General features: G+C 50.2%; 1 protein-coding gene across 5 annotated transcripts in view; it reads left to right on the top strand.

Annotated features, from left to right (window-relative positions):
• dysf (dysferlin, limb girdle muscular dystrophy 2B (autosomal recessive)) overlaps positions 1–12500 on the top strand; it is a 352696-nt gene that overhangs the window by 241698 nt on the left and 98498 nt on the right. For all 5 annotated transcript variants that reach the window (XM_052497966.1, XM_052497965.1, XM_052497963.1 and 2 more), the window contains 4 exons: positions 51–193; positions 5266–5405; positions 5660–5748; positions 9056–9151. In XM_052497966.1, coding sequence (XP_052353926.1) covers positions 51–193; positions 5266–5405; positions 5660–5748; positions 9056–9151 — 468 coding nt within the window. The remainder of the gene's footprint in view (positions 1–50; positions 194–5265; positions 5406–5659; positions 5749–9055; positions 9152–12500) is intronic.

The following is a 12500-nucleotide window of genomic DNA, read 5'->3' as shown; positions in this document are numbered from 1 at the left end:
TATTGGTGAGTTGTGACTTTATGATAGTATGTTTTCCTCTCCTTCCTCAGATCTGGTGTGAACCGGTGGAGAGACCAGTTGAAACCATCTCAGCTGCTAGTCAGACTATGTGAGAGGAGGTACTACAGGAGACCTGTCTATAAACAGGACAGAGTCTTCTTCAGAGGACGTGAATACACTGCTGCTGACTTGGGTGAGTGAGGGAGGGAGGGAGGGAGGGAGGGAGGGAGGGAGTGAGGGAGGAGGTGAGGGAGAGAGAGAGGGAAAGGGAGGGAGGGAGGGAGGGAGGGGCAGGGAGGGAGGGAGAGAGGGAGAGAGGGAGAGAGAGGGGAGAGGGAGAGGGAGGAAGGAGAGGTTGGGGAGGGAGGGAGGGAGGGGAGGGAGGGGAGGGAGGGAGGGAGAGATGGAGAGAGAGAATGAGGGAGGGAGGAAGGGATGGGGAGAGGGAGGGAGGGAGAGAGGGAGCTGAGGGAGGGGGAGGGGAGGGAGAGACGGAGGTAGGGAGAGAGGGGGGGAGAGAGAGAGGGGAGGGAGGGAGGGAGAGAGAGAGAGAGGGGGGAGGGAGAGAGGGATAGAGGGAATGAGGGAGGGAGGAAGGAGGGAGGGAGGGATGGGGGGAGGGAGGGAGGGAGGGAGGGAGGGAGGAGAGCGAGGGAGGGGGAGGGAAGGAAGGAGGGAGAGAGGGAGGGAGGGAAGGAAGGAGAGAGGGAGAGAGGGGGAGGGAGGGGAGAGAGAGAGGGAGGAAGGGAGGGAGAGAGGGAGGGGGAGGGAGGGGGAGGGAGAGAGGGGGAGGCAGGGAGAGACAGAGAGAGAGAGGGAGGGAGGAGGGAGAGAGAGGGGGAGGGAGGGAGAGACAGAGAGAGAGAGGGATGGAGGAAGAGAGGGAGGGAGGGAGGGAGAGAGAGGGGGAGAGAGGGGGACAGAGAGAGGGGGATGGAGGGAGGGAGGGGAGGGAGGGAGAGAGAGAGATTTTTGTTGTTTTTCACCTTATATATTCACTTTGTAAGTTGTCTACCTCACTTGCTTTGGCAATGTTAACACATGTTTCCCATGCCAATAAAGCCCCTTGAATTGAAATTGAATTGAATTGAGAGAGGGGGAGAGAGGGAGGGAGGGAGGGAGAGAGAGAGGGGGAGAGAGGGGGACAGATAGAGGGGGATGGAGGAGAGAGAGAGAGAGAGAGGGAGGAGGGAGAGAGGGAGGGAGGGAGGGAGGGAGAGAGAGAGAGAGGGAGAGAGAGGGGGAGGACTTGAAAGGACCTGCTGATGTGACACTGCCTATGGCGATTTCAAATTGAATAACATTATTTTGTCACATGCTTGGTACACAACAGGTGAAGACTACCGGTGTAATGTCTGCTGTCCACTGCCTCTCATTACTATGTTTAATATGAAGGTCGACCTCACTGTGTTGTCCACACACACGCCTCTCTGTAGTTGGGATGACGGATACGTCTTGTTAAAAAACACGAGGGCCGTTCTGGGTCGGTTTGCTGCAGAGCATCTGAGGAGAAATGCATATATCATCCCCGAGTGTGTGTTTCTGTTTCTCTGTGTGTGTGTCAGTAGTAGCAGAGGAAGGGCTGTGTAAACATACAATGCCTCTGACACATTGTGTATATCAATCTACGCCACAACCCTCTCTCTCCCTCCCTCCCACCCTCCCTCCCTCCCTCCCTCCCTCCCTCCCTCCCTCCCTCCCTCCCTCCCTCTCCCCCTCCTCCTCCCTCCCTCCTCCCTCCTCCCTCCCTCCTCCCCTCCCTCCCTCCCTCCTCACTCCCCTCCTCCTCCTCCCTCTCCTCTCCTCTCTCTCTCCTCTCCTCTCTCTCTCTCTCTCTCCTCTCTCTCCCCCTTCCTCTTTATCTCCCTCCCTCCCTCCCCCTCCCTCCCTCCCTCCCTCCCTCCCTCCCTCCCTCCCTCCCTCCCTCCTCCCTCCCTCCCTCCCTCCTCCCCTCTCTCTCTCTCTCTCTCTCTCTCTCTCTCTCTCTCTCTCTCTCTCTCTCTCTCTCTCTCTCTCTCTCTCTCTCCGTCTCTCCCTCTCTATCTCCCTGTCTATCTCCCTCTCTCTCTTTCTCTCTCTGTTGAGATGAACTCAACTCTAGGGTCTTAATTACCAAGTTGTTTCTTTCCTCCCCTTCCCTCCTTTCCTCCCCTCCCCTCCATCCTGTCCTCCCCTCCCCTTCCCCTCCATCCTTTCCTCCCTCCTGTCCTCCCCCTCCCCCATTTCCTCCTTCCTGTCCTCCCCTTCCCCCCTGTCCTGTCTCCCCCTCCCCCTCCATCCTTTCCTCCCTCCTGTCCCCCCCTCCCCCCTCCCTCCTTTCCTCCCTCCTTTCCTCCCCTTCCCTCCTTTCCTCCCTCCCTCCTGTCCTCCCTCTCCTTCCTTTCCTCCCTCCTGTCTTCCCCCTCCCTCATTTCCTCCCTCCCTCCCTCCTGTCCTCCCCTTCCCTCCTTTCCTCCCTCCCTCCCTCCTGTCCTCCCCTTCCCTCCTTTCCTCCCTCCTTCCCTCCTGTCCTCCCCTTCCCTCCTTTCCTCCCTCCCTCCCTCCCTCCTGTCCTCCCCTCCCACCTTTCCTCCCTCCTGTCCTCCCCCTCTATCCTTTCCTCCCTCCCTCCTGTCCTCCCCTTCCCTCCTTTCCTCCCTCCCTCCTGTCCTCCCCTCCCTCCTTTCCTCCCTCCCTCCTGTCCTCCCCCTCCATCCTTTCCTCCCTCCCTCCTGTCCTCCCCTCCCTCCTTTCCTCCCTCCCTCCTGTCCTCCCCCTCCATCCTTTCCTCCCTCCCTCCTCTCCTCCCCTTCCCTCCTTTCCTCCCTCCTGTCCTCCCTCCTCTCCTCCCCTTCCCTCCTTTCCTCCCTCCCTCCTGTCCTCCCCCTCCCTCCTTTCCTCCCTCCTGTCTTCCCCCTCCCGCCTTTCCTCCCTCCTGTCTTCCCCTCCATCCTTTCCTCCCTCCTGTCCTGTCTCCCCCTCCCCTCCATCCTTTCCTCCCTCCTGTCCTCCCCTTCCCTCTTTCCTCCCTCCTGCCCCCCGCTCCTGTCCCCCCTCCCTCCTTCATGTTCCTCCTCCCTGTGGTTCTAACAGATACCAACTGTCTGGTCCAGTGTTTTACTCTATCATACTGTACTCTATGTGGGACGTCATTCGTCTTACCAAGGTCATGGTTGCCATTTTGGTGATTTACGGCAAAGCGGTGTGTGTGTGTGTGGGGGGGTGTGTGCCAACGACAACACCGCGGTGAGCTCCTCAGTTACAGTAGAACGCCGACACACTCCGTTTCCACTGTAACCGCGGTTACCAGTGCGTCAGGCGCTTGTCAATCAGCCATCTTGTTTCATCCTCCCCTTCTGTCTCTGTCTCTCTCTCTCTCTCTCTCTCTCTCTCTCTCTCTCTCTCTCTCTCTCTCTCTCTCTCTCTCTGTGTCTCTGTCTCTCTCTCTGTGTCTCTGCCTCTGTCTCTGCCTCTGTCTCTGTCTCTGTCTCTGTCTCTCTCTCTCTCTCTCTCTCTCTCTCTCTCTCTCTCTCTCTCTCTCTCTCTCTCTCTCTCTCTCTCTCTCTCTGTCTCTCTCTCTCTCTCTCTCTCTCTCTCTCTCTCTCTCTCTCTCTCTCTCTCTCTCTCTCCCTCTCTCTCTCTCTCTCTCTCTCTCTCTCTCTTTCTCTCTCTCTCTGTCTCTCTCTCTCTCCCTCTCTCTCTCTCTCTCTCTCTCTCTCTCTCTCTCTCTCTCTCTCTCTCTCTCTCTCTCTCTCTCTCTCTCTCTCTCTCTCTCTCTCTCTCTCTCTCTCTCTCTCTCTCTCCTCTCCTCTCCTCTCCTCTCCTCTCTTCTTCCCCTAAGAGAGGTGACTCGAGGTTCAAAACCATAAACTTTCTGTCTGGGATGTCTGGTTGTATTTGGAACAACTTGCGATTTTCCTCTCGGGCGGTCAGTCTGTGTGTTTGTGAGTGTTTGTGTGTGTGAGAGAGTGTGTGTGTGTGCTTGCGTACGTGAGTGTGTGCATGTCAGTGTCTGTGTTATAAACTTATGGATGATGATGATGATGGTCCTGTAGTTGAACAATTAAATGCATTATGGGTTGGGTCAGAACATGTCCTCAGGGTGACTGGGTCAGAACATGTCCTCAGGGTGACTGGGTCAGAACATGTCCTCAGGGTGACTGGGTCAGAACATGTCCTCAGGGTGACTGGGTCAGAACATGTTCTCAGGGTGACTGGGTCAGAACATGTTCTCAGGGTGACTGGGTCAGAACATGTTCTCAGGGTGACTGGGTCAGAACATGTCCTCAGGGTGTCTGGGTCAGAACATGTCCTCAGGGTGACTGGGTCAGAACATGTCCTCAGGGTGACTGGGTCAGAACATGTCCTCAGGGTGACTGGGTCAGAACATGTTCTCAGGGTGACTGGGTCAGAACATGTCCTCAGGGTGTCTGGGTCAGAACATGTCCTCAGGGTGTCTGGGTCAGAACATGTCCTCAGGGTGACTGGGTCAGAACATGTCCTCAGGGTGACTGGGTCAGAACATGTCCTCAGGGTGACTGGGTCAGAACATGTCCTCAGGGTGACTGGGTCAGAACATGTCCTCAGGGTGTCTGGGTCAGAACATGTCCTCAGGGTGACTGGGTCAGAACATGTTCTCAGGGTGACTGGGTCAGAACATGTCCTCAGGGTGACTGGGTCAGAACATGTCCTCAGGGTGACTGGGTCAGAACATGTCCTCAGGGTGACTGGGTCAGAACATGTCCTCAGGGTGACTGGGTCAGAACATGTCCTCAGGGTGACTGGGTCAGAACATGTTCTCAGGGTGACTGGGTCAGAACATGTCCTCAGAACATGTCCTCAGGGTGACTGGGTCAGAACATGTCCTCAGGGTGACTGGGTCAGAACATGTTCTCAGGGTGACTGGGTCAGAACATGTTCTCAGGGTGACTGGGTCAGAACATGTCCTCAGGGTGTCTGGGTCAGAACATGTCCTCAGGGTGACTTGGTCAGAACATGTCCTCAGGGTGACTGGGTCAGAACATGTCCTCAGGGTGTCTGGGTCAGAACATGTCCTCAGGGTGACTGGGTCAGAACATGTTCTCAGGGTGACTGGGTCAGAACATGTTCTCAGGGTGACTGGGTCAGAACATGTCCTCAGGGTGACTGGGTCAGAACATGTCCTCAGGGTGACTGGGTCAGAACATGTCCTCAGTGTGACTGGGTCAGGCCGTGTGAAAACAGCAACTGTATGGAGCACGTTGCCGTTTTGTGACGACGTGTATTATGTGTCTATGTTATCTACAGACGATGCAAAGCCCCTCAACCCTCATCTGGGGCCCTTAGTGGAACGCTTGTCCCTACTGATCCTGCGGAGACAGGGGCTGGTTCCTGAACATGTGGAAACACGAGCCCTCCTTAGTCCTCTTCAGCCTGACATGGAACAGGTTGGTAAACACACACACACACACACACACACACACACACACACACACACACACACACACACACACACACACACACACACACACACACACACACACACACACACACACACTTTTGTTAAATCATCGGCGTCTATTAGTACAGCTCACAGTGTTCAGTTCCCCCGATAAGTATTACTTGTTGTGGTTAGTCAACCTCGTATACTTGTCACACCTAATCCCTGGTCTCTGATTGGTTTATTGTGTTGTCTATCAAGGGGAGACTGCAGTTGTGGGTGGATGTCTTCCCCAAGTCCCAGGGTCCTCCTGGACCTCCCTTCAACATCACACCACGCAAGGCCAAGAAGTAGGTCGTCCTCAGACGAAGTTTGAATAAAGTTTGACAACGTGATATTCAATTAAATCTTAACAGATGATCTTCGCCCAGTGGTACAATACAGCAATTCTGTCCATATCTGGAAAACTACAAATTATACCTGGCCATGATACCTGGCCATGATACCTGGCCATGATACCTGGCCATTATACCTGGCCATGATACCTGGCTATTATACCTGGCCATGATACCTGGCCATGATACCTGGCCATGATACCTGGCCATGATACCTGGCCATTATACCTGGCCATGATACCTGGCCATTATACCTGGCCATGATACCTGGCCATGATACCTGGCCATTACCTGGCCATGATACCTGGCCATGATACCTGGCAATGATACCTGGCCATGATACCTGGCCATGATACCTGGCAATGATACCTGGTCATGATACCTGGCCATGATACCTGGCCACGACACCTGGCCATGATACCTGGCATTGATACCTGGCCATGATACCTGGCCATTACCTGGCCATGATACCTGGCCATTATACCTGGCCATGATACCTGGCCATGATACCTGGCAATGATACCTGGCCATGATACCTGGCCATGATACCTGGCCATGATACCTGGCCATTATACCTGAACATTATACCTGGCCATGATACCTGGCCATGATACCTGGTCATAATACCTGGCCATTATACCTGAACATTATACCTGGCCATGATACCTGGCCATGATACCTGGTCATAATACCTGGCCATTATACCTGGCCATTATACCTGGCCATGATACCTGGCCATGATACCTGGCCATTATACCTGGCCATTATACCTGGCCATTATACCTGGCCATGATACCTGGCTATTATACCTGGCCATGATACCTGGCCATGATACCTGGCATTGATACCTGGCCATGATACCGGGCCATGACACCTGGCCATGATACCTGGCCATGATACCTGGCCATGATACCTGACCATGATACCTGACCATTATACCTGGCCATTATACCTGACCATTATGCCTGGCCATTATAGTTGACCATTATGCCTGGCCATTATACCTGGCCATGATACCTGGCCATGATACCTGGCCATGATACCTGGTCATTATACCTGGCCATGATACCTGACCATGATACCTGACCATGATACCTGGCCATGATACCTGACCATGATACTTGGCCATTATACCTGGCCATTATACCTGGCCATGATACCTGGCTATTATACCTGGCCATTATACCTGGCCATTATACCTGGCCATTATACCTGGCCATTATATAGATCCTTCATATGCACTTCCTTCATTTTGATGACTGCCTTCTAACATTCCCTTAACTCTTACTGTCCATCTGACTGTCCCTAACCTCTAACTGTCCCTATAACTGTCCCTTACCTCTAACTGTCCCTCACCTCTAACTGCCCCTTACCTCTAACTGTCCCTGAGCTCTTACTGTCCCTAACCTCGAACTGTCTCTATAACTGTCCCTAACCTCTAACTGTCCCTATAACTGTCCCTTACCTCTAACTGTCTCTCTTACTGTCCCTTACCTCTAACTGTCCATCTGACTGTCCCTTAACTCTTACTGTCCATCTGACTGTCCCTAACCTCGAACTGTCCCTATAACTGTCCCTAACCTCTGACTGTCCCTAACCTCTAACTGCCCCTTACCTCTAACTGTCCCTGAGCTCTTACTGTCCCTAACCTCTAACTGCCCCTTACCTCTAACTGCCCCTTACCTCTAACTGCCCCTTACCTCTGACTGTCCCTAACCTCTAACTGTCCCTATAACTGTCCCTAACCTCTAACTGTCCCTATAACTGTCCCTTACCTCTAACTGTCCCTCTGACTGTCCCTCTGACTCTCCCTCCTCTGACTGTCCCTCTGACTGTCCCTCTGACTGTCCCTCCTCTGACTGTCCCTCTGACTGTCCCTCTGACTGTCCCTCTGACTGTCCCTCTGACTGTCCTCTGACTGTCCCTCTGACTGTCCCCTGACTGTCCCTCCTCTGACTGTCCCTCTGACTGTCCCTCTGACTGTCCCTCTGACTGTCCTCTGACTGTCCTCTGACTGTCCCTCTGACTGTCCCTCCTCTGACTGTCCCTCTGACTGTCCCTCCTCTGACTGTCTCTCTGACTGTCCCTATGACTGTCTCTCTGACTGTCCCTCTGACTGTCCCTCTGACTGTCCCTCTGACTGTCCTTCTGACTGTCCTTCTGAATGTCCTTCTGACTGTCCCTCTGACTGTCCCTAACCTCTAACTGTCCCTATAACTGTCCCTAAACTCTAACTGTCCCTATAACTGTCCCTTACCTCCAACTGTCTCTCTTACTGTCCCTTACCTCCAACTGTCCCTCCAACTGTCCCTCTATCTGTCCCTCTGACTATCCCTCTGACTGTCCTTCTGAATGTCCTTCTGACTGTCCCTCTGACTGTCCCTAACCTCTAACTGTCCCTATAACTGTCCCTTACCTCTAACTGTCTCTCTTACTGTCCCTTACCTCTAACTGTCCCTTACCTCTAACTGTCCCTCCAACTGTCCCTCTATCTGTCCCTCTGACTATCCCTCTGACTGTCCCTCTGACTATCCCTCTGACTGTCCTTCTGACTGTCCCTCTGACTGTCTCTCTAACTGTCCCTCTGACTGTCCCTCCTCTGACTGTCCCTCTGACTGTCCCTCCTCTGACTGTCCCTCTGACTGTCCCTCTGACTGTCCCTCTGACTGTCCCTCCTCTGACTGTCCCTCTGACTGTCCCTCTGACTGTCCCTCTTACTGTACCCTTACCTCTGACTGTCCCTCTGACTGTCCCTCTGACTGTCCCTCTGACTGTCCCTCTGACTGTCCCTCTAACTGTCCCTCTGACTGTCCCTCTGACTGTCCCTCTGACTGTCCCTCTGACTGTCCCTCTGACTGTCCCTCTAACTGTCCCTCTGACTGTCCCTCTGACTGTCCCTCTGACTGTCCCTCTGACTGTCCCTCTTACTGTACCCTTACCTCTGACTGTCCCTCTGACTGTCTCTCTAACTGTCCCTCTGACTGTCCCTCCTCTGACTGTCCCTCTGACTGTCCTTCTGACTGTCCCTCTGACTGTCTCTCTAACTGTCCCTCTGACTGTCCCTCCTCTGACTGTCCCTCTGACTGTCCCTCCTCTGACTGTCCCTCTGACTGTCCCTCTGACTGTCCCTCTAACTGTCCCTCTAACTGTCCCTCTGACTGTCCCTCTTACTGTACCCTTACCTCTGACTGTCCCTCTGACTGTCCCTCCTCTGACTGTCCCTCTGACTGTCCCTCTGACTGTCCCTCTTTCTGACTTCAAGGTTCTACCTGCGTTGCATCATATGGAACACAAGTGATGTCATCCTGGATGATGTCAGCCTGACCGGGGAGAAGATGAGTGACATCTTCATCAAGGGGTGTGTCTTCGTTTTCTGTTAATAACGATATGAACATCATCATGACCAAAACATCCCACATTACATACCCTAAACATCCCACATTACATGACCTAAACTTCCCACATTACATACCCTAAACATCCCACATTACATGACCTAAACATCCCACATTACATACCCTAAACATCCCACATTACATGACCTAAACATCCCACATTACATACCCTAAACATCCCACATTACATACCCTAAACATCCCACATTACATGACCTAAACTTCCCACATTACATGACCTAAACATCCCACATTACATGACCTAAACATCCCACATTACATACCCTAAACATCCCACATTACATGACCTAAACTTCCCACATTACATGACCTAAACATCCCACATTACATGACCTAAACTTCCCACATTACATGACCTAAACATCCCACATTACATACCCTAAACATCCCACATTACATGACCTAAACATCCCACATTACATGCCCTAAACATCCCACATTACATGCCCTAAACATCCCACATTACATGACCTAAACATCCCACATTACATGCCCTAAACATCCCACATTACATACCCTAAACATCCCACATTACATACCCTAAACATCCCACATTACATGACCTAAACATCCCACATTACATGCCCTAAACATCCCACATTACATACCCTAAACATCCCACATTACATACCCTAAACATCCCACATTACATGCCCTAAACATCCCACATTACATGCCCTAAACATCCCACATTACATACCCTAAACATCCCACATTACATACCCTAAACATCCCACATTACATACCCTAAACATCCCACATTACATACCCTAAACATCCCACATTACATGACCTAAACATCCCACATTACATGCCCTAAACATCCCACATTACATACCCTAAACATCCCACATTACATGCCCTAAACATCCCACATTACATACCCTAAACATCCCACATTACATACCCTAAACATCCCACATTACATGCCCTAAACATCCCACATTACATACCCTAAACATCCCACATTACATGCCCTAAACATCCCACATTACATGACCCTAAACATCCCACATTACATACCCTAAACATCCCACATTACATACCCTAAACATCCCACATTACATGCCCTAAACATCCCACATTACATACCCTAAACATCCCACATTACATGCCCTAAACATCCCACATTACATACCCTAAACATCCCACATTACATACCCTAAACATCCCACATTACATGCCCTAAACATCCCACATTACATACCCTAAACATCCCACATTACATACCCTAAACATCCCACATTACATGCCCTAAACATCCCACATTACATGCCCTAAACATCCCACATTACATACCCTAAACATCCCACATTACATTCCTAAACACATTACATACCTAAACATCCCACATTACATACCCTAAACATCCCACATTACATGCCCTAAACATCCCACATTACATACCCTAAACATCCCACATTACATGCCCTAAACATCCCACATTACATACCCTAAACATCCCACATTACATACCCTAAACATCCCACATTACATGCCCTAAACATCCCACATTACATGCCCTAAACATCCCACATTACATACCCTAAACATCCCACATTACATACCCTAAACATCCCACATTACATGCCCTAAACATCCCACATTACATGCCCTAAACATCCCACATTACATACCCTAAACATCCCACATTACATACCCTAAACATCCCACATTACATACCCTAAACATCCCACATTACATACCCTAAACATCCCACATTACATACCCTAAACATCCCACATTACATACCCTAAACATCCCACATTACATACCCTAAACATCCCACATTACATGCCCTAAACATCCCACATTACATACCCTAAACATCCCACATTACATACCCTAAACATCCCACATTACATACCTAAACATCCCACATTACATGCCCTAAACATCCCACATTACATACCCTAAACATCCCACATTACATGCCCTAAACATCCCACATTACATACCCTAAACATCCCACATTACATGCCCTAAACATAATTACATCCTAAACACATTACATGCCCTAAACATCCCACATTACATGCCCTAAACATCCCACATTACATACCCTAAACATCCCACATTACATGCCCTAAACATCCCACATTACATGCCCTAAACATCCCACATTACATACCCTAAACATCCCACATTACATACCCTAAACATCCCACATTACATGCCCTAAAATCCATTACATGCCCTAAACATCCCACATTACATACCCTAAACATCCCACATTACATACCCTAAACATCCTACATATACATACCCTAAACATCCCACATTACATACCCTAAAATCCCACATTACATGACCTAAACATCCACACATTACATGCCCTAAACATCCCATGCTCCATTACATATGCCCTAAACATCCCACATTACATACCCTAAACATCCCACATTACATAAACCCTAAACATCCCACATTACATACCCTAAACATCCCACATTACATGCCCTAAACATCCCACATTACATACCTAAACATCCCACATTACATACCCTAAACATATACATTAAACATCCACATTACATACCCTAAACATCCCACATTACATACCCTAAACATCCCACATTACATGCCCTAAACATCCCACATTACATACCCTAAACATCCCACATTACATGCCCTAAACATCCCACATTACATACCCTAAACATCCCACATTACATGCCCTAAACATCCCACATTACATGCCCTAAACATCCCACATTACATGACCTAAACATCCCACATTACATACCCTAAACATCCCACATTACATGCCCTAAACATCCCACATTACATACCCTAAACATCCCACATTACATGACCTAAACATCCCACATTACATGACCTAAACATCCCACATTACATACCCTAAACATCCCACATTACATGCCCTAAACATCCCACATTACATGCCCTAAACATCCCACATTACATACCCTAAACATCCCACATTACATGCCCTAAACATCCCACATTACATGCCCTATCCCACATTACATGACCTAAACATTACATACATACCCTAAACATCCACATTACATGCCCTAAACATCCCACATTACATGCCCTAAACATCCCACATTACATACCTAAACATCCCACATTACATACCTAACATCCTACATTATATACCCTAAACATCCCACATTACATACCCTAAACATCCCACATTACATGCCCTAAACATCCCACATTACATACCCTAAACATCCCACATTACATAAACTTCCTAAACATACCCTAAACATCCCACATTACATACCCTAAACATCCCACATTACATGCCCTAAACATCCC

Source organism: Oncorhynchus keta, chromosome 35 (genome assembly GCF_023373465.1).
Source record: "Oncorhynchus keta strain PuntledgeMale-10-30-2019 chromosome 35, Oket_V2, whole genome shotgun sequence".
In the NCBI taxonomy this organism is placed as follows: domain Eukaryota; kingdom Metazoa; phylum Chordata; class Actinopteri; order Salmoniformes; family Salmonidae; genus Oncorhynchus; species Oncorhynchus keta.
This window is presented reverse-complemented; position numbering and strand designations above follow the sequence as displayed.